The 23,507-nt window shown below is 41.8% G+C and overlaps 1 protein-coding gene across 1 annotated transcript in view; it reads right to left on the reverse strand.

The window, feature by feature from the left end:
* Window positions 1-23,507, reverse strand: part of lpgat1 (lysophosphatidylglycerol acyltransferase 1) — an 81,445-nt gene that overhangs the window by 28,131 nt on the left and 29,807 nt on the right. Inside the window, exons 4-5 of the mRNA XM_036984801.1 lie at window positions 9,542-9,637; window positions 3,240-3,525 (exon numbers count right to left, since the gene is read on the reverse strand). Of these exons, the coding sequence (XP_036840696.1) occupies window positions 3,240-3,525; window positions 9,542-9,637 (382 nt within the window). The remainder of the gene's footprint in view (window positions 1-3,239; window positions 3,526-9,541; window positions 9,638-23,507) is intronic.

Below are 23,507 nucleotides of genomic sequence, written 5' to 3' on the forward strand. Positions count from 1 at the left end.
GAGCTGACAAGGTACAAATCTGTCGTTCTGCCCCTGAACAGGCAGTTAACCCACTGTTCCTAGGCCGTCATTGAAAATAAGAATTTGTTCTTAACTGACTTGCCTAGTTAAATAAAGGTAAATAAATAAAAATCATCACTTTTTCCAACTATTAAATGACATGATTCTTTATTGGAATTTTTGTTTTACCTAAGAAGCATGTACTTCCATGCAATAGACCTGGATGTATTTGATAGCTCAACTGTAAGTGCTGAGTCTCTTATTGCAGGCCACTGGAGTTAGCTGCATTAGCAACCCCCATGGTGGCCAGACCCCTTAGCCACGTGCACTCAATACTGCTGGCCCCAAAACTACTTTACAATCACTAGAAATGCATTTTGGGTTTTGATCTTAAGCCAGGGAATTCCAATGTGCGTGCGTATGCCTGTTTGTGTGACGGGGGATTCTTGTGTGTGTGTGTGTGTGTGTGTGTGTGTGTGTCTGTGTGTGTGTGTGTGTGTGTGTGCTTCAGTGATGGTGTTTGTTAGGCTTGGGTGGTATTCCGGGGTATTTGGAAAAAGCCACGGGATGGTTTATCAATACCATTAACACTATTTCCTTTAAGTATTTTAATATTTGTAGCTACTGTACTTAAATATCTGCAGTCAACTTGTGCAATAAAAAACATTGCTATCTTCATTTCACCTATCATGAAGGTTATGGCAGTCCCCAGTCACATGGTGTTTTTTTGTTGCTTTTTTACAATTATTTATTACAAAAAACACAAGGAAGGGGTAACATACATGTATTAGAACACGAAGGACAAACAATACAGCATCAAGACACTATCAAACATGTATCAGTCTTTCCGCAACAGAGCCATCCTTATGTGTGAGGGTGCGTGTGCATGATAGTGATATGAAATACGTCACAGTTTCCTTTTTCATGATCACAATCTTGTGAATCCCGGAACCCTCCAAGATGCCTCCACAGCTGTCCCTCAACCATTCGAGACCCCTCCCACAGTCCCCCTCCCCCAGAAAAATAAAAAATAAAATTAATTCCATTCCCCACCCCCAAGAACCCCCCAATGCACCAACAACCAAGAGAAAAAAGGAAAAGACAAGAAAACAGCAAACAATGCAAAAAAACAAACAAACAAAGGACATCAAGGACAACTGAAATCAGAACAGCAATGCCCACTTTATATGTTTGTGTGCATGTCTGGCACTATTAAATGTATGTGTGTGTTCTTGTATGTGCTTAGTGAAGAGAGAACACGTGGTGTTTGTTTACAAGCACACAAAGAAGAGAAACCGGAGCCTTGTGAGTCACTCACTATTGTACAGAATACACCAGGTGATCTAATTACAGTATGGAATTCACAACTAAATGTTCTCCAGCTAGATATCATCTAACTATTAAGTTAACTGTCTAAAATGTGCTAAATGCCCTGCAGTTGTGCATTCGATTTGCTAATTTAGTAGCTAGTTAGCCATCTAGCTAAGTGGTTAGCTTCTTCCATTTAGTTAGCGTTCTCTATGGGATTTTACATGTACTTGTTAGCATTGCTAACCTTCGGATTGCAGAGTATCAGTGGCATTTAAAAACAGCCCCTTGTGTTCACTGCCGGTATTACCGAATATCCCAGTATGGCACAAGGTCGGTATGAAGGTATGACAATCTGGATACAGCCCAAGCCTCGTGTTTGTGTGCGCCTGTCTGTGTATGCGTGTGTATGTGTGTTTGTGCTCACGCCTGTGTGTACGGGTGTATGCAGCCTGGGTGAGGGGGGGTAAAATAAACATGTCATTTTCAGAGCATTTTCTTAATTGCGGAGACATCCTCCCACACAATCAGTGTATTTAGGCCTGGTCCCCAGAAAGAGAAATTACTCTACCGATAACTGTCGCTGGGGGTCCAGGGAACCTCAGTTGCAATTTCTGGCTCCTTCATGTGTGACACTGTCTGTGTTTCGTCACCCCCATCCATACAGCCCACGCCCCCCCATTTAAAACAGTATTCTCAGAGGGCACTACAACAGAGAAGTGATGATTTGATGCGAGTATTCCGTCAACAGGCAGCAAGCTCAATACAAAACTCCCATTTGATCAAGATCTGCACCACACATTCTATGTATAGGAAGAGTGACAATATTTACAGGAACAGTATGGTAGTTTGAAAGAATAACTGTCAATGTTTATCAAAGAGGCTACCAGTGAAATAAATTAGTTTTGGGAGTTGGATGTGTAGTTTACTGACAGTGTGACAAGATTTGCCCCAGGGAGGTATTTTGAAAGAGTTATTTTACTTGAAAACTAGGCCTACTCAAAACATGTTTTTATTAATCCACTTTTTTGGATGGAATCAAAAGCTTACGATAAATTGTTGAGTCTCATGCCAAAATCGCATGTCTGATTACTACTTCAATACCCACAATCTCCTTCTCTCCCCCCCATTTGGAAAGTATAGAACTAGGGCGTGTTATACTCTGGGAACCACAGGCATGGTTGATAACTGACCGGGAGAGTCAAAGAGCAAGAAGAAGAGCATGTGTGTGTGTGTGCGTGTGTGTGTGTGTGTGTGTGTAGGGAGCTTCTTTCTTAACTGTGTTAACGCGTGTCTCAACGGATGGTGATGCGTCCTGACAACATCTTTTCCAGGAATCGGTGACTATCTGGAATCAGGTAAAATACCCTTTAAACCAGGGTAGGGTCGATTCGAATGGAAGTCAGTTAATTCAGGAGGTCAACTGAACTTCCAATTCAATCATTGAAAAAAAAGGCACCAATGTTCAATGAATTCTCAATAAACTGAAAATGAGAAGCTGTTTATGTTAAAATTATAATCGCTTAATAATTTAAATTGACACAAACCCTGCTTCAAACACAGGAGACCTTTGCTTGGTGAGCCCTGGAGGCTGACCTGATCCTAGATGACTATAATAGGTGAACAGATGGTTCTGTCTGTACCCGTTCTCGATAGTCTGACAGGATTAGAGAGAAGGGGGGGGGTCAGAGTCCTCTCAGACCTCAGGTGACTAGGAATTTGGATGCAGGGTAAGGTGAAACGGAAGAGCGTGTGTGTGTGTGTGTAGGGAGCTTCTTTCTTGACTGTGTTAACGTGTGTCTCAATGTGTGTGTGCCAATGTGTGTAAGAGAAGTGACAATAGTAAAAGAGAGTTTATGTATGTACATGGTGTGTGTGATCCATTAGCTCCCCCTCCCTGCCCTTTGTGTGTGTGTGTGTTGGTTACCCACCTGACTGGCTGGGGTGCATTGTGCTAGCCTCCTTCCCCAGGATGCCGTTCTCCTGCTGCGGTCCTAGGGTCTTCAGGATCACCTGGGTGGCACCTAGCCGCGGCAGCGTCACGTGCGTCAGGGGCGGTAGTGAGTTCTTCTTGGCAAACGCCTGGCTGGTTTCCCGTCGCTTGCGCAGGAAGCCGCCCTCCGGGAAGAGCACGATCCACTTCCTGTCGCGGCTGCGGTAGTACCGGTCCAGGTGGTCCTTTAGGTAGATCAGCTGCTTGTCCCGGTACGCTTTACCCTGCGGGGTAAACAGGAACACAAAACAGGGGTGTCATGAGGGCGCTAATCAGGGCTGTCTGCACGAGGGACAAAGTTTAAATATGCAGAAAATGTAAAGGGTCCGCACACTAAATTATTTTGCAAAAAGCTTCCGCTTTAATTTGTTTTATTCTTTATTACTGTGGTAGTGTACAGTAGTGGCCAAAGGTTTTGAGAATGACACAAATATTAATTTCCACAAAGTTTGCTGCTTCAGTGTCTAGATATTTTTGTCAGATGTTACTATGGAATACTAAAGTATAATTACAAGCATTTCATAAGTGTCAAAGGCTTATATTGACAATTACATTAAGTTGATGCAGAGTCTATATTTGCAGTTTTGACCCTTCATTTTCAAGACCTCTGCAATCCACCCTGGCATGCTGTCAATTAACTTCTGGGCCACATCTACACACAATACCCCATAATGATGAAGCAAAAACAAGTTTAGAAATTGCCGCTAATTTATTACAAATAAAACATTAAATGGCAGCCCATTCTTGTTTAATCAATGCTTGGAGTTTGTCAGAATTTGTTTGTCCATCCGCCTCTTGAGGATTGACCACAAGTTCTCAATGGGATTAAGGTCTGAGGAGTTTCCTGGCCATGGACCGAAATATCGATGTTTTGTTCCCCCAGCCACTTAGTTATCACTTTTGCCTTATGGCAAGGTGCTCCATCATGCTGGAAAAGGCATTGTTTGTCACCAAACTGTTCCTGGATGGTTTGGAGAAGTTGCTCTCAGAGGATGTGTTGGTACCATTCTTTATTCATGGCTGTGTTCTTATGCAAAATTGTGAGTGAGCCCACTCACTTGGCTGAGAAGCAACCCTACCTACACATGAATTGTCTCTGCCTGGCCAGTTCCCCTCTCTCCACTGGGATTCTCTGCCTCTAACCCTATTACAGGGGCTGAGTCACTGGCTTACTGGTGCTCTTCCATGCCGTCCCTAGGAGGGGTGTGTCACTTGAGTGGGTTGAGTCATTGACGTGATCTTCCTGTCTGGGTTGTGGGCTATACTCGGCCTCGTCTCAGGATGGTAAATTGGTGGTTGAAGATATCCCTCTAGTGGTGTGGGGCTGTGCTTTGGCAAAGTGGGTGGGGTTATATCCTGCCTGTTTGGCCCTGTCCGAGAGTATCGTCAGATGGGGCCACAGTGTCTCCCGACCCCTCCTGTCTCAGCCTCCAGTATTTATGCTGCAGTAGTTTGTGTCGGGGGGCTAGGGTCAGTATGTTATATCTGGAGCATTTCTCCTGTCTTATCCGGTGTCCTGTGTGAATTTAAGTACGCTCTCTCTAATTCTTTCTCTCTCAGAGGACCTGAGCCCTAGGACCATACCTCGGGACTACCTGGCATGATGACTCCTTGCTGTCCCCAGTCCACCTGGCCGTGCTGCTGCTCCAGTTTCAACTGTTCTGCCTGCAGCTATGGAACCCTGACCTGTTCACCGGACGTGTTACCTTTCCCAGACCTGCTGTTTTCAACTCTCTAGAGACAGCAGGAGCGGTAGAGATACTCTGAATGATCGGCTATGACAAGACAACTGACATTTACTCCTGAGGTGCTGACCTGTTGCACCCTCGACAACCACTGTGATTATTATTATTTGACCATGCTGGTCATTTATGAACATTTGAACATCTTGGCCATGTTCCATTATAATCTCCACCCGGCACAGCCAGAAGAGGACTGGCCTCCCCTCATAGCCTGGCTCCTCTCTACGTTTCTTCCTAGGGAGTTTTTCCTAGCCACTGTGCTTCTACGCCTGCATTGCTTGTGGTTTAGGGTTTTAGGCTGGGTTTCTGTACGGCACTCTGTGACATCAGCTGATGTAAGAAGGGCTTTAGAAATACATTTGATTTGACAGAGTGATCTCCAGCCTTGTCCTCAACACTCACACCTGTGTTAACGAGAGAATCACTGACATGTCAGCTGGTCCTTTTGTGGCAGGACTGAAATGCAGTGGAAATGGATTTTGGGGATTCAGTTCATTTGCATGGCAAAGAGGGACATTGCAATTAATTGCAATTCAGCTGATCATTCATAACATTCTGGAGTATATGCAAATTGCCATCATACAAACTGAGGCAGCAAAGTTTGTGAAAATTAATATTTATGTAATTCAAAACTTTTGGCCATGACTGTACAGAGAGGGAAAACATTTCAAGACGTATTACAGCAGAAAACTAAAATCTTATTGGACAAGTCCAGGTAGTCCCTGGGTGTTTCAAATATTTTTGAAATATTTTTTGATTGCCAGTTAGGCCAGGTTCAGAGGCAGTTTAACAGGCATCAACACACTGAGGCTGGATTCATGTGCAGGTATTGATTGGGTTTCTGTATTTGTGTGATTAGTACATGTGGTATGTTATACAATAGAGTTATACATGTTGGTCAAGTTATGTACGTTATGGCATTTGTAGTGTCGGCATGTGCCTTCATGTTCGACTCAATTTCTCAACCCGTAATAATCTAAACCCCAAAACTTCATACACAACCTTAAAAATACTTTTGGACAGCTGAAGCAAGCACACAATTTTTTCTTCAGGACAATTACCTTTTCTAGTTTGCATGTGTCGGCATTTGCCTTCATATTTGTATGAGAGAATGTAAGTGAGTCCATGTAGAGCTCCCGATACTTGGTACAATATGCAGTAACATCATTCTAGAACCTTGGCTGCCATGTTATGTGTGTTAGGTGATTTGTGTGTGTCAGCATTCATGCTAGTGTGAGTGCCATGTGGCGCAGTCCAAGTAAAGAGCATAGTATGTAGTAATACATCATACCAGATCCATATATTTTCACAAGATATATATGGCTCTGCATCACACTGTCTACTGTTGTGTTATGTATGTTGTACAATTTGTCTTTTCATGCTTGTGTGCGTGCGATGCATGCCAGTCCGGTCAGTCCAGCCTAAGTAAAGAGCGTGGTGCCAACAGTGCAGATGTTCAGTGTGTGAGGTATTTGGAGGGAAGAATGCGAGCCACGTGACAGGAAGGCCAGAGGAGATTGGAGCTGCTGGGCCAGCATGCAACTGGCACTGTAACTGAATCAGCGCTCTCTCCCTCTCTACAGCACCAGTCCTCCTGTCCGTCTGTCTCAGTCTGTGTCCACATCTCCCCGTCGGTCTGTCTGTTCTCCCAGTCTGATAAGATTGGGAAGTGCCAGGGACCTCATGATACGATCACAATACTTAGGTGCCGTATATAGCGATTCTCACATTTCTACATGTATTGAGATTCAATACTGCCATTTAATGTGCCAAACATATTGCTCACTATACATCTGCTGCAGAGAGACAAGAGATAACATGATATAATTAGTTTTGGTCAGTCATGGAAATAAGTGCTGAAAAAATGCTGGCTTTATTTAAAAAGAAGATAGAGAAGGTTGAAAATATCAGAGTTTTGGCGCATTTACTTTGATTATTTTTACAACTCAAAGTATCGATACATCATCCAAAATAATATTGCGATATGTAACTATCCACCACCCCCCATCGCCACTGTCCGTCTGTCTCCGTCCATCTGTCTGCTTGCCTCTCTGTCTTCTCTTTCCGTCTGTCGGTTCGTCCCCCAGGCAGAACACTGCTCTCTGTTCTTTTGTCTTCCAGCTGCTCCCACACTGCAGGCTGGGTCACTCCAGGACAGGGGGCTAGACTACTGTACAGTACCGTAACACTGCTCTACTGTCCACTGGGCCTGTCTGGCTGTTCCCTGTTAGGAGGTGGAGGCTGTAGCCGTTTCCTGCCTGGCTGTTCCCTGTTAGAAGAGGAGGCTGAAGCAGTTTCCTTCCTGCTGCGCTGATATACTGCTCAGTTGGAGTGCATGGGTAATGAGTGTGTGTTTGGTAGATAATAAAGTAGGTTAAGTGTGTGTGTGGTAGGTAATAAAGTAGGTAAAGTGTGTGTGTGGTAGGTAATAAAGTAGGTAAAGTGTGTGTGTGGTAGGTAATAAAGTAGGTAAAGTGTGTGTGTGGTAGGTAATAAAGTAGGTAAAGTGTGTGTGTGGTAGGTAATAAAGTAGGTAAAGTGTGTATGTGGTAGGTAATAAAGTAGGTAAAGTGTGTGTGTGGTAGGTAATAAAGTAGGTAAAGTGTGTATGTGGTAGGTAATAAAGTAGGTAAAGTGTGTATGTGGTAGGTAATAAAGTGTATGTGTGTGGTAGGTAATAAAGTGTATGTGTGTGGTAGGTAATAAAGTAGGTAAAGTGTGTGTGTGGTAGGTAATAAAGTGTATGTGTGTGGTAGGTAATAAAGTGTATGTGTGTGGTAGGTAATAAAGTGTATGTGTGTGGTAGGTAATAAAGTGTGTGTGTGGTAGGTAATAAAGTAGGTAAAGTGTGTATGTGGTAGGTAATAAAGTGTGTGTGTGGTAGGTAATAAAGTGTATGTGTGTGGTAGGTAATAAAGTGTATGTGTGTGGTAGGTAATAAAGTGTGTGTGTGTGGTAGGTAATAAAGTGTGTGTGTGTGGTAGGTAATAAAGTGTGTGTGTGTGGTAGGTAATAAAGTGTGTGTGTGTTGTAGGTAAAGTGTGTGTGTGGTAGGTAATAAAGTAGGTAAAGTGTGTGTGTGGTAGGTAATAAAGTAGATAAAGTGTGTATGTGGTAGGTAATAAAGTGTATGTGTGTGGTAGGTAATAAAGTGTATGTGAGTGTGGTAGGTAATAAAGTGTATGTGTGTGGTAGGTAATAAAGTGTATGTGTGTGGTAGGTAATAAAGTGTATGTGTGTGGTAGGTAATAAAGTGTATGTGTGTGGTAGGTAATAAAGTAGGTAAAGTGTGTATGTGGTAGGTAATAAAGTGTGTGTGTGGTAGGTAATAAAGTGTATGTGTGTGGTAGGTAATAAAGTGTATGTGTGTGGTAGGTAATAAAGTAGGTAAAGTGTGTATGTGGTAGGTAATAAAGTGTGTGTGTGGTAGGTAATAAAATGTATGTGTGTGGTAGGTAATAAAGTAGGTAAAGTGTGTGTGTGGTAGGTAATAAAGTAGGTAAAGTGTGTATGTGGTAGGTAATAAAGTGTGTGTGTGGTAGGTAATAAAATGTATGTGTGTGGTAGGTAATAAAGTAGGTAAAGTGTGTGTGTGGTAGGTAATAAAGTGTATGTGTGTGGTAGGTAATAAAGTGTATGTGTGTGGTAGGTAATAAAGTGTATGTGTGTGGTAGGTAATAAAGTGTATGTGTGTGGTAGGTAATAAAGTGTATGTGTGTGGTAGGTAATAAAGTGTGTGTGTGTGGTAGGTAATAAAGTGTGTGTGTGTGGTAGGTAATAAAGTGTGTGTGTGTGGTAGGTAATTAAGTGTGTGTGTGTGGTAGGTAATAAAGTGTGTGTGTGTGGTAGGTAATAAAGTGTGTGTGTGTGGTAGGTAATAAAGTGTGTGTGTGGTAGGTAATAAAGTGTGTGTGTGTTGTAGGTAATAACGTGTGTGTGTGTGGTAGGTAATAAAGTGTGTGTGTGTGGTAGGTAATAAAGTGTGTGTGTGGTAGGTAATAAAGTGTGTGTGTGGTAGGTAATAAAGTAGGTAAAGTGTATGTGGTAGGTAATAAAGTGTATGTGTGTGGTAGGTAATAAAGTGTGTGTGTGGTAGGTAATAAAGTGTGTGTGTGTGTGTGTGTGTGTGTGTGTGTGTGTGTGTGTGTGTGTGTGTGTGTGTGGTAGGTAATAAAGTAGGTAAAGTGTGTGGTAGGTAAAAGGACAAATACAAACATTGGTGAAAATATAAAAACACATTTTTAGGCATTTTCTGATTTTTTAAAATTGAGACGATGACAGTGTGGAAAGATGGATAGAGGTTGCTTGAGGGCAGAAGGCCAGATTCAAACCTATGCCGACACTGTAGATGTGTGTGCCGGACGTTGAGGCATTAACCTTCCGCTAGATCAGCCAGACCACATAAAACAATATCTGATCACAAGAGCAGTTAGGTAGTTATCAGCTGAGCAAAAGCCAGCCAGATGGATAGAGGTCTCTGAGAGTATGTCTGTCTCACCTGTCTGATGAAGAAGTCCCCATGGATTAGAGACACCAGGCCGAAGTTAGTGTACTTGAACACATGGTCCATCAACCACATCATCTTCCTCACCACCTAAAGGACAGAATGGAACAGACTGTGGTCACACACACACTCTATAGCCATAGGTCTGGACACACACACACAAACAGTCTACGTAGCCAGAGATGCGTCTGTGCGCACACACAAAAACACAATCTATATAGTCATAGGTATGAAGACAGTCTACGTAACCCTGCTGATCAGCTTTGGCCCATTCTGCCATTTTGGTCACTAACTTCTTTCAGCACTAAGAGGATAACTGGGCTGAGGAAGCACGTGATGAGGTGGATCATGTCATCATGTTGGTGCACCACAGCTTAAAACAGGCCCTGCTCTCCACCTACTCCAGAAAAACCCTAACCCTCAAAACTGCCACAATTCACCCCCTCTTCATTCCCCAAACCAAGTGCTCATCCATATGATGGCAGTGGGTTGCGTGTAAGGTTGGCAATCGTCCTCAACAAAGAACTGTCTTATCCTGGAGAGAAGAGAGGACAGGAGCACCAGCCCCCTCCTCAGTCCCCCCTGGCTCTACCCACCACAGAGGGGGTTTATCAGTAAGGCAGCCCTGTGACGTTACACAGTATGACGTCTGCCTGGCCTGGCCTGCAGAAACCACAGGCATTTCCAGGCAGCTCTATAGCATTGATCTTTAAGTTGTACTGATAGAAATGTAGTTTATTAGATGTGGGCTAGTTTATTAGCCTAGGTCCTATACTGCACAGTAAGTATGGGCATTAGTGTCATGCTGGGCGTGGCAATGAATGAACACAGAGTTGTTGGCAAAAAGAACAAACCAACTGGATCACAAGAATGGAGGTTCAACCTTACGGGTCTTTGCCAACAATGGAGAGAGAAAGAAGATAGCGAAATAGTAGAAAAGTAAAACACGTAATAATACATTCACAATGAGTAACGATAACTTGGCTATATACATGGGGTACCAGTACCGAGTCGATGTGCAGGGGTATGAGATAATTGAGGAAGATATGTACAATGCATTTGGAAGTATTCAGACCCCGTCACCTTTTCCACATTGTTACATTACAGCCTTACAGCCCCCCCCCCAACAGTACCACATAATGACAAAGCAAAAACAAGTTGAGAAATGTTTATAAATGTATTAAACACAAAAATCACATTTACATAAGCATTCAGACCCTTTACTCAGTACTTTGTTGAAGCTCCTTTGCCAGCGATTACAGCCTAGTGTCTTCTTGTGTATGACACTACAAGCTTGGCACGTGTATTTGGTGGAGTTTCTTGCATTCTTCTCTGCAGATCCTCTCAAGCGCTGTCAGGTTGGATGGGGAGCATTGCTGCACTGCTATTTTCAGGTCTCTCCAGAGATGCTCGATCGGGTTCAAGTCCGGGCTCTGGCTGGGCCACTGAAGGACTTTGAGATTATTCCCGAAGCCACTCCTGCGTTGTCTTGGCTGTGTGCTTAGGGTCGTTGACCTATTGCGCTCTGGAGCAGGTTTTCATCAAGGAGCTCTCTGTATTTTGCTCCATTCATCTATCCCTCGATGCCGACTAGTCTCCCAGTCCCTTCCGCTGAAAAACAGCCCCATGGCATGCTGCTGCCACCACGCGTCACCATAGGAATGGTATTGGCCAGGTGATGAGCGGTGCCTGGTTTCCTCTAGGTGAGACGCTTGGCGTTCAGGCCAAAGAGTTCAATCAGATCAGAGAACCTTGCTTCTCATAGTCAGATTCCTTTAGGTGCCTTTTGGCAAACTCCAAGCGGGATATCAAGTGCTTTTACTGAGGAGTGGCTTCCGTCTGGCCAGTCTACCATAAAGGACTGATTGGTGGAGTGCTGCAAAGATGGTTGTCCTTCTGAAAGGTTCTCCTCTGTCGACAGAAGAATTCTGGAGCTCTGTCAAAGTGACCATCGGTTTCTTGGTCACCTCCCTGACCCAGGCCCTTCACCGATTGCGCAGTTTAGCTGGGCGGTCAGCTTTTCCTAGAGTCTTGGTGATTCCAACTTCTTCCATTTAAGAATGATGGAGCCCAGTGTGTTCTTGGGGACCTTCAATGCTGCACAATATTTGTGGTACCCTTCCCCAGATTTGTGCCTCGACACAATCTCGGAGCTCCACGGAGAATTCCTTCGACCTCATATGCACTGTCAACTATGGGACCTTATATAGACAGATGTGTGCCTTTCCAAATCATGTCCAATCAATTGAATTTACCACGGGTGGACTCCAATCAAGTTGTAGGAACATCTCAAGGATGATCAATGATCAATGGAAACGTACAGTATCGTTCAAAAGCTTGGGGTCACTTCAAAATGTCCTTGTTTTTGAAAGAACATTTTTTTTATTTTTTAAATGGTCCATTCAAATAACAAATTGATTGGAAATACAGTGTAGACATTGTTAATGTTGTAAACGACAATTGTGGCTGGAAACAAATTTCTTATGGAATATCTACATAGGCATACAGAGGCCCATTATCAGCAACCATCACGTTCCAATGGCACCTTGTGTTAGCTAATCCAAGTTTATCATTTTAAAAAGGCTAATTTACCATTAGAAAACCCTTTTGCAATAATGTTAGCATAGCTGAAAACTGTGGTGCTGATTAAAAAAAGCAATAAAACTGGCCTTCTTTAGACTAGTTGAGTATCTGGAGCATCAGCATTTGTGGGTTCGTTTACAGGCTCAAAATGGCCAGAAACAAAGACCTTCTGAAACTCGTAAGTCTATTCCATTCGAAATGGAGGCTATTCAATGCAATAAATTGCCAAGAAACTGAAGATCTCAGACAACGCTGTGTACTACTCAATTCACAGAACAGAGCAAACTGGCTCAAACCAGAATAGAAAGAGTGGGAGGCCCCAGTGCACAACTGAGCAAGAGGACATGTACATACGAGTGTCTAGTTTGAGAAACAGATGCCTCACAAGTCCTCAACTGGTAGCTTCATTAAATAGTACCCGCAAAACACCAGTCTCAACGTCATCCAATGAAGAGGCGACTCCAGGATGCTGGCCTTCTCAGCAGAGTTCACGTGTCTGTGTTCCTTTGCCCATCTTAATATTTTATTTTTATTGGCCAGTCTGAGATAAAGGTTCCCTTTATAGCGCACTACTTTTGACCTGGGCCCATAGGGAATCCCATAGGGCTCTGGTCAGAAGTAGTGCACTATATAGGGAACAAGGTGCTATTTGGGACACTGTCAGTGAGTTTGGGACAGAGCCACTGGCTGAGGGACTGGGTTCTCGCATCCCATCACAAGACATGCCAATCATTTCAGGTTAAACTGGAGGGAGGCTGAGAATCAGATACTTGCTGGCTAGCCAGAGTACAGTATCAGCCAGCAGCGCTTCGAGTAGAGCTGTTGCAGTCAACATGTAGATGTGTGTGTGTGTGTGTGTGTGTGTGAATGTGCGGATGACCCTGTGTGTGCGTGTGTGCACGGTTTCCGTTAGGAAAATGTGGTGTCAGATATTTGACTACATTTTGTTGAGAAATTTAGCGGACCCATATACATTGGCTGCGTAACCTTATTAGGGCGTCCACCCATGGTGCTCAGAATGACAGAAATCACATTTAGATTATGACAATTCATCTTAAAAAAGGTCCCACAGTCATCCTATTTCCCAAGTAAAAATTGCCTTTGAATGACCAAACCATCATTCGTAATATTTTTATGTAATTAAAATGCTCAGAATTTCTCAGAATCTCTAAGTACCAGGAAGCATAAAAGAACAGGCGGTGAGCGTATATTCATGAACTCGCCTTGACTAACAGCTCTTTGAAACACCTTTGTGGTCGTTTCCAGGTGACAAGGTAAGCAATGGGCAACATGTCGTTGGTGACCTGGGTCCGGTTTGCCAAAAGCATCTTAATTGGAACTACCCATCCCGGATTCGGGAGAATTGTCATCAACTACACTAATTATCATAGCGCAACGGTCAAAAAATATTACTAGAAAATATTCATATTCATGAAATCACAAGTGAAATATAGTGAAACACAGCTTAGCCTTTTGTTAATCACCCTGTCATCTCAGATTTAGAAATTATTCTTTACAGCCAAAGCAAGACAAGCGTTTGTGTAAGTTTATCGATAGCCTAGCATAGCATTATGTCCAGCTAGCAGCAGGAAGCTTGGTCACGAAAATCAGAAAAGCAATCAAATTAATCGTTTACCTTTGATGATCTTCAGATGTTTTCACTCACGAGACTCCCAGTTAGACAGCAAATGTTCCTTTTGTTCCATAAAGATTATTTTTATACCCAAAATACCTCAGTTTGTTGGTCACGTTATGTTGAGAAATCCACCGGAAATAGCAGTCATGACAACGCCGGAAAAAAATCCAAATTATATCCATAATATCGACAGAAACATGGCAAACGTTTTTTTTATAATCAATCCTCAAGGTGTTTTTCAAATATCTATTCGATAATATATCAACCGGGACAACTGGCTTTTCAGTAGGAGCGAGAGGAAAAATGACACCCTCTGTCTTTTACGCAAGAATCACTCCGAGAGCCCTCAGCTGGCCACTTACGCAATGTAGTCGTTTACGCTTATTCTTCAACATAAAGGCGCGAAACTACGTCAAAATGCTGTAGACACCCTAGGGAATACGTAGAAAAAGGAATCTCGTCGATATCTCTTTCAATGGCCAATAGGGGTGCATAGGAACACAACGGTTTAAAAATAAGAGGCACTTTCTGATTGGATTTTCCTCAGGGTTTCGCCTGCAATATCAGTTCTGTTATACTCACAGACAATATTTTGACAGTTATGGAAACTTTAGTGTTTTCTATCCTAAGCTGTCAATTATATGCATATTCTAGCATCTGGTCCTGAGAAATAGTCTGTTTACTTTGGGAACGTTATTCTCCCAAAAATAAAAATAGTGCCCCCTAGTTTCAAGAGGTTAAGTCTAAGTTCCTCATTAGAACCTTGTTAGGAGCATTGTTAAATCTCGGAGCTGTTTCCCAAAACCACCGTTAAAGTTGCAATATGTAACTTTTTGGGAGACCTGACCAAAATTACATAGAAATGTGAGTTATAGATCTGTTACGCGTCGAAAGCAAGAAGCGGTAGCATCTTTTACCCTCAGATTTGTACACCAGCTTAAAATACAATATTTTGGGTTATTGATGATACAATGAATCTCTACACAATGCAAACTAGTAGGATTTTAGCAACCAGGAAATGGCTGAGTGATTTCTGCACATTACACCTTTGACGTTGCTTTTGAAAACGCTCGTAATCTAACGTCTGCTTCAGACCACTCGTAGAACTGCTAAATGCGTCGTTAGGTGTTTTTTTGCCCTCCCTCATCACTTAATACATAGATCTCTGCCATAACATAGAATCACATGGTTAATCCGTCTCGCTGTGACTGCGATGTCAGAACAGTGGACTACAAATACAAAAGTTGCCAATGTATTTGTAATTGATAAAAACAAGTATAAAAAGATGCTTAAAATAAAAAACTAAATGACTGCATTAAAATAAACAGCAAGCTATAGGCCTATTTCAATCATATTGCAATATATTTCATGTTCAATCAAATGATGTCACGCCCTGACCATAGTTTACTTTGTATTTTCTATGTTTTGATTGGTCAGGGTGTGATCTGAGTGGGCATTCTATGTTTCATGTCTTGTTTGTCTATTTCTATGTTCAGCCTGATATGGTTCTCAGTCAGAGGCAGGTGTTCGTCATTGTCTCTGATTGGGAACCATATTTAGGTAGCCTGGGGTTCACTGTGTGTTTGTGGGTGATTGTTCCTGTCCTTAGTGTTAGTTTGCACCAGTTTAGGCTGTTTCGGTTTTCATTACATTTATTATTTTGCACTGTTTGTATTTAGATTCGTGTTGCTATAGTCACAATAAACATGGATCGTAATCTACACGCCGCATTTTGGTCCGACTCTCCTTCTCATAAAGAAAACCGTTACAAATGAGCTCTATTTTGATACTTGTAGGCTAGTCTGTAATTTGTCTCAATGCATTTCATGATGTGTAGCCTAATGATGTGTCAAATCAGGGATAATGCATTTTTATAGGGTAAGCGTTAGAATAAGCCGCCTCAATATTAGCAGCCATATGTTGTAATATCTCTGAGCCGATCCGTCGTCAGTATTTTGAAATCAATTTAATGGCGGGGGTTCCTACTAAGCTAACATATGGAATTGTGGTCATACCATGGAATATTTAGATATTGTAGGACCCCTTAAGGTATTACATTTTTTTGGGTGAAACACATAATTTGGCCTTACAGCTAATAGTCCATGGAAACGTTTGCTTCAAACATGGATAAACAGATCGTACAAAAAAAATTATCAAAAGTTGGTTCTGTGTCTGTCCTAAATCTGAGAGATATGAAAGATCAAGTATTTAACCCTTTATTTTAGGGACTAAACTATCTCCACATACAGAGCATTCGGAAAGTATTCAGACCCCTTGACTTTTTCCACATTGTTACGTTACTGTCTTATTCTAAAAATTATTAAATCGTTTTTTCTCCCCTCATCAATCTACACACTATACCCCATAATGACAAAGTAAAAACAGGTTATATGCATTTTTTTCAAAAAAAGTAGTAATATCACATTTACATAAGTATTCAGACCCTTTACTCAGTACTTTGTTGAAGCACCTTTGGCAGTGATTAGAGCCTTGAGGCTTCTTGGGTATGACTTTACAAGCATGGCACACCTGTATTGTGGGGTTTCTAAAATTCTTCACTGCAGATCCTCTCAAGCTCTGTCAGGTTGGATGGGGAGCGTTGCTGCACTGCTATTTCAGGACAAATATTTCAATCTTGTTTCTCATGGTCTGAGAGTCCTTAAGGTGCCTTTAGGCAAACTCCAAGTGGGCTGTCATGTGCCTTGTAGTGAGGAGTTGCTTCCGTCTGGCCACTACCATAAAGGCCTGATTGGTGGAGTGCTCCAGAAATGGTTGTCATTCTGGAAGGTTCTCCAATCTCCACAGGAACTTTGGAGCTTTGCCAGAGTGACCATTGGTTTCTTGGTCACCTCTCTGACCTTTCTCCTTCGATTGCTCAGTTTGGCCAGGCGGCCAGCTCTAGGAAGAGTCTTGGTAATCCACTGTGTTCTTGGTGACTGTCAATGCTGCAGACATTTTTTGGTTCCCTTTCCCAGATCTGTTCCTCGACACAATCCTGTCTCGGAGCTCTACGGACAATTCCTTTGACCTCATGGCTTGGTTTTTGCTCTGACATGCACTGTCAAGTGTGGGACCTTATATAGACAGGGACCTCATATTTGTGCCTTTTCAAATCATGTCCAATCAATTAAAATGTACCACAGGTGGACTGCAATCAAGTTGTAGAAACATGAAGGACGAGCAATCGAAACAGGATGCACTTGAGCTCAATGCAGAGTCTCATAGCAAAGGGTCTGAATAGTTATGGAAATAAGGTATCTGTTTTTAACTTAGAATAAATGTGAAAACATTTCTAACAACCTGTGTTCGTGAGAGTCTCATCTTTTCATAGAGGGGTTATTAAAGGAGGGGTTTGTCGGTTCAGATGCTACAGGCGTTTTCGTGAGAAGACCGATTTACGGGATGTCTCATGGTCTGTCTGACAAACACCGCTCTAGCTCTGCAACCATTCACCGCAGATGGGGAAGGGCGACATTTGCGGATGCAGTGGAGTGAGACACAGCCCATGCAACAACAACAAAAAATATCTCTAGCCTATACTGACGAAATTATGGCAATTGTTTTGTTATGCTAATTAGATGTCCTTGGTGGCGCTGACATCGACTCTAGGGGGTTAAGGAAAGATTTGAATGGCAAAAGCTGAACCGAGAGCAAAGCTCCCTTACTTTCGATCCTATCAGCTCCAACAACGCACTTAGCGACTGTTCTCTCTGTATAGGCCTGACAAGGAGTATACAATAAGTGTACTGGACAATTTATTGGTGCCTCTGCATTATCATTATTAATGACAAGAGTTGTATTTATCAGACATTTAATTGATCATTTACAATAGGCCAATATAGCCAAGAAATGTGTCAACATGAACACTCATGAGAAATAAAGGTGAGAAACAATGGTGAGACATTTGACATAAATGATTAAAGCCATAAGCCTAATATAGGCACCCGGCCACCCTACAGTGTGCAGGACCCCATTGATTCGCACAATTTAACACTCATCTCCAATCCGAATGCTTGATTTTTACATTTTTTAAACAAAATGTGACATCATGTAAAATTAATTACTTAGGGTTTAGGAAATGCAACCAACTACAGAGATTGATAGGGAGGAGAGCGGGAGAGGAGGGTGACCCATATACCCCGCTTCAATCAAGCAGGCTTCAGTCACACTCAAGATTGTAGCACGAGACAAATCAAGATATGGCCTCCTAGTCAGGCCTCTCACATTGGGTTTACAGGGGTCCTGGGATGGATAGCACACACAGCTTCCCCACATACAGAGCTGGATCAAGGGTGACCTCATTGAAGAGGACATCCAGGAGCCTGTCTACCTAGCCTGCAATGTTTTTTAAAACAGAAATGTTTGTTAAATGGGTAGTGAATTTTATTTTATTTACCGTTGTAGGTTATGATGCTATCAATTTGTGATGCAGAGATCTACTCATTCCACAATGTGTTTTTGAAGTACTCAATTTGAAATATTTGGTCCTGCCCTTTTTTTTGTAAAAGTTTTCAATGTTTGCAATTTGAATGTGTGTGTGCGCCCGAAATGCTCAAATGACTTGAAATGAATAACTATCCCTTACAATATGTTGGGTCTCTTCACAGCATATCCCTTCTTTTCCTAGTGAAAGCTGATTATGTATCACAGCATTCCTGCTGTGGTGGTTGCCTGGGAAGCTGTGCAGTCAGTAGAGGTTGAATTTTCTAAAATGTCTATCATTACAGCTTGATGATAGTGGAAAGACAAAAAGGTGATGGAAATCATTAGCCCCAATCTACATCAACTGTACGACAAAAACAAAACAATGGAATGTCAGAATATGATTTTCAGAGGTAAATTACAAATACCATACACGCCACGCCACAGCTCCTTTTGCAGCCAACATTCCTTCATGTCAGCTGTGTGCTGGCAGTTCTCAGAGGGCTTGAAGATGTATGTTGAAGAAATGTTGAATGTTGGATGTTGAAGAAAAAACATTGGTGTGTTACAGAAAATATACCATTCACAAGTCAAAACAGCCAGTGTTACAGCCACAGCATCAGACTAAAACTCTGATACTTACATTATGGTCAGCGCTTGCAAGATCCATTTCAATGATGGCAAAGCATCCGTCTTCAGGATTAGCTTCCTGGCAAGACCCATCAAATGTTCTCCCCAACTGATAGTGCAACTTCGCTCGGCATATTCACTTCACACACGTGACATCATCATACTTTTTGGTGCCGCCTGTTATCCAAAATGAAAGTGTAGCCACTGCTGTCGGATGTGTTCATTCTTCAGATAATAGCATAACATTAAATTAAACACTATGGCATCCAGTCACAACAGTGTACCTTTTCTGCCGTGCTAGTTGGTAGCCTGCTAGCTAACAGTAGAAAAGGGGTTAGTTACCAGTATAGTTCTGCCACATTCCGTTTGAGCCATCGTACAGTTTGTAAACAAAGCTTGAGTGAAGTGAGTTTGTGTTTATACACCTTTATACCACCTACCGTTAACCAATCATTTCAATGCGCAGCTCTACAGAGCACTCCACATTGTTACAACATTTGGGAGGCGCATGGCGTCGCTGTATGGAGCTCGATCATCCCTCTGCAAGCCTCGAGTCCACGCAATTGCTTCACACGCTCCATATGGAGCCTCCGGACCACATTATTGGATCAAGCATAAATCAGCTTTTACTCTGAGGTCCTGAGCCTGCTGGTTTTGTGTTCTACCTGATAATGAATTGTCCCTGATTAGAGGGGAACAATGAAAAAAGCAGTGAAATTGGCTTCGAGGTGCAGAGTTGAGTTTGAGGGCTATAGATCGATAAGACCAGTCAAATACATTTACTGTGGCTGGTATTTCCATTAAATAAAAATGTGCCTAAAAAGCATTATTTTGCTATGGGATTTATTAATCTCCTGGACAATTAGCCAGCGGCAATATTATTGCCAAATGTCGGCTAACGGAAACCCTGGTTGAAAATGCTCTTTTTGTTACAAGTTTTAACAGAACGATGCATAATGCACATTGAATCAAACTAATTTCTTGTAGAAGGCATTATAGAAAACTAACAGGTCTCAAACTATATATTAAGCATAAGCCCACATGCTAGTGAGTAGCCAGCTAATATTTAGATTTTATGTTTTGCCAAGTGCGATCTATTTGCTAGCTAACAAGGTAGAACAGTTGAATTGTTATGAACACACCCTTCTGTCCATCTCCAACTGTTTGAACAGCATGCTAGCCTGTCCACGTATTGAAATCAAGTGACCTACCTTATTTCTCAGAATGAGTTGCCAATTCCATATATAAAATTGTGTTTTATTCTTATTGCACATTTATAAAAATACAGCTAGTATAATAGTATTTTTGGCTAACATGCTGCTAGCGGTACCGTGACAAACTGAGCATACATTTTCCAGAATCAATGTGAATTGATACTGCCATTTTAGTAGTGTCTGTTCCGCTCTCAATGTGAGGAGTTGAGACATAAAAATTGTATTGTTAGAAAAGTTAACTTCTCTATTACAGTAAAATAATGTCTCAATGCGTTTCAGTGTCCATATGAACAATTCTGTTGGATCAAAACTGAAATGCAAATAGAGAGCTGAAGAAATAATCATTCTTCCTTATTGCTGTGAGTAGCAGTGGGAGGGGCTTGGTGTTTGTAAATATTAAGATGCACACAGTCTACAGTCATTGAACACAGGATCTGACACCAAAAACACAACGAGAGCAAGCGGACATAAAATGCTAATAAAATGTAAAAAAAAAAGAAAAAAAAAATGGATTTGTGCAATACAGGCATTCTGAAGATCACGCCCAAAAAATTAATGTATTTAATTAAATATCGCACAGGCCCAGCCCTAAATTGAGCCATAAAATTGCATTGAAATTGCTTAGGAACTATGCACACTTTGGAGAGGTGTGGCCACTTGGAGACACCAGTTAGTCCTCTCACTCAAACTCTTGTCATTTTTTTGTCTTATGTTGCACCTACCCCACATTTTCCAGGAATAGTATTATGTTACTGAATGTATCCAGGGTATTAATATTTTATCTTTAACAAATTCAGCAAAAAGTACAGTAAATGTAAAATGCACATTAAATCAACAGTGTAATGTTTGGATTCAGTCTTATCAGGTGAACTGTTGGGTACACACCTTTGGTCTAATACATGCCCCCTTGCAATTGCTGCCATGGTTATGCATATATTTTTCATACTTCTTTTGTAAGAAACATTTCAATTTAGCCCTATCCAGTTAGGTCAATTCCCATGAGTGTAAATGGGTTAAACAACTTCAATTAGCAAATTTGACATTCCTAAGACAAAGAAATACCACTGGATTTGAACTCCAGGCTCAGGTCTTTGGTCATTATCGCTTCTGTCCTTTTACCTTAATTATTTACTTTCACACAGTAGAACTTTGGTGAAATATGTCATTTTGGTTAAATATGCAAGTCACAAATGACAATATCTTATCTTTGTCAAACACATTCCAGGTAGTGTGTGTCACTGTGGATACTGGATAGTCAGTTAGTCCTGCTGATACAATGGCTAATTATTAATATCATTCATCTGATACTGATAAGTAATATTATGCAATAATGTTGTGGTGCAGAATAGCTATCTCCCTTGGAGAATAGAACTGCTTCAGTGAATATTCCAACCCACACACAATCATCAGCCCACCTTGAGCAGTATATTAAGCAGGATATCACACCCAGACCATAGCCCTGAGTGCGCTGTGCAGCTCCCCCGTGATCAGCCCACAGAGAGAAGCACGAGATTGAACTTCACTTAACTTTATAGAGCAGTGATGACCAACCCGGTCAATCTCCAAACATTTCTGTAAAAACCCAACGATAAAGACTTGTGTTCCTATTTGTTTTTTTTATTTTTTTTAATTTCAGCTCAGGCTGTTGGCAGTAGGTGCACCCAATTCAGCTGCCCTGCGTGCCAGGTAGGTGAACTGTTGCCAGTTTGAACCATTTCATCTGTCTGAAGGTCCAAACTCTGCCTTCCCGGCAGGTCCAGAGAGCAAATCAAGTGCACTATAAGGCTTACCACTGGTCTGCAGTAACGTAGCAGGCATAAAAGATTGCTACAGCAAAGTTGATACTGTCAGTGCGACACGAGTTTCCCAATCAGCTGGAAGAAGGTGTCCCTTTTTGGTCATTGTCAGTGGAGGAAAGGGAGAGCAGAGGGAGGATGAAAGGCAGACCCTCAGTCTGCTGCTCTCTCCTTCCACTGAGACTGACCATCAGATGCCAGGCACCATCAGTCCAGTAATATAAAAATAAAAAGCTAATTATTTCAAATGTATGCTCACTCAGCTGTGCCTCAAGTAACACAGCAAAGGATCTATTACCAGTGTGATCATATAGCCTACCTCACTGTTTTAGAGTTTGCCCTGTTAACACCAACATTTCCCTTTTCTGTGGCACTTGTGATTGAATCAACACAATATTAGCCATTTTCAATGCAATGAACTATGCAAGAGATTTTGCTGCAGGCAGAACACATCGGAGTAGGACTCTATTGCAATGACATGCACTACTCAGCCGATACTCAGCAAACACAATCAGAGCTGGAGTAGGCCTACATGCAAATAGACCATTGCCATACATTGATCTGTGCCATTTACTTTCAACTGGACTGGAATTACAGCGTGAGTAGATGAGCTTGTTTTGAGATCAAAGCGAGAGCTGCATGTATCCACGAATGCACATTTTGTTCATATGTTTTGCTAGTTAGTGAGTTATTAGCCCACTTATAGATTATTTGTAGTCAGCAATAGGGGAGTCATTGCTTCCTACAAGAGCACAACACTTGTACATTCCTAGGCATCTTTGAAAAGCGAGTCAGGCAAAGAGCTTTTTTTTGTCTTAAAGAGGCCGTGTTGTATTCTGAAACAAGCTTGAATATGCAAAGTAGTCAATAGGCAGAGGGTAGCATCATTTGTCTAATTCTCTGTAATAATATTATGGGAATAATAATGCATTTATTTTGTAAAGTGGTTTCTTGCATCAACATTTTCAGTCACCTCTTAGTGTGAAGGACAAGTGATTAAATGGGTTCATGTCAAGCCCTACATGTTTCTACCGAAAGTCTCCTGGAATGTACGCCTACATTGGACACCACACACAGGCTGCTACTGTATGCTGAATGATACAACAGTTATTAATGTTAAAATGTTAAGGGATTTATTTTCTCCATTGTTTTTGATGGTAGGCCATTTTGGTAGGCCTACATTATGATCAAATAGCCACAGTAGCCCTCTATGGCCACTGTTAAAATGGAAAATTACAAGTGGGTACAGCCTCAGTTCACAGTAAACAAGCGCTGGAAGTTGCACCGAATTTTCAATGTCCCGTTTTGCGCTCAGTAAACCTGACATTTTTCAGTGCAGGATTTAAAAATATTTCTTAAAGGGAAAGTTGGTCCCCAGACACACAATCATCCAACCACATTCCAGACATCCAAGTCAAGTGCCCCTAAGTGGGTTGAAAGAGTTCAATTCAAGACATTTTCTATAGAGAAATAGTCCTACCTCTTACATTTAAGGACATGTTTAACTGTCACTTCTAGATCTGTTAGTTTCATCCCTGAATTCACTTGAAGTGATTTGTAGTCTAGGACAGGGTTTCCCAAACTCAGTCCTGGGGCCCTGTTTAGATTTCGCCCTAGCACTACACAGCTGACTTAAATAACCAACTCATCATCAAGCTTTCATTATTTGAATCAGCTGT

Source organism: Oncorhynchus mykiss, chromosome 8 (assembly GCF_013265735.2).
Source record: "Oncorhynchus mykiss isolate Arlee chromosome 8, USDA_OmykA_1.1, whole genome shotgun sequence".
NCBI lineage: Eukaryota > Metazoa > Chordata > Actinopteri > Salmoniformes > Salmonidae > Oncorhynchus > Oncorhynchus mykiss.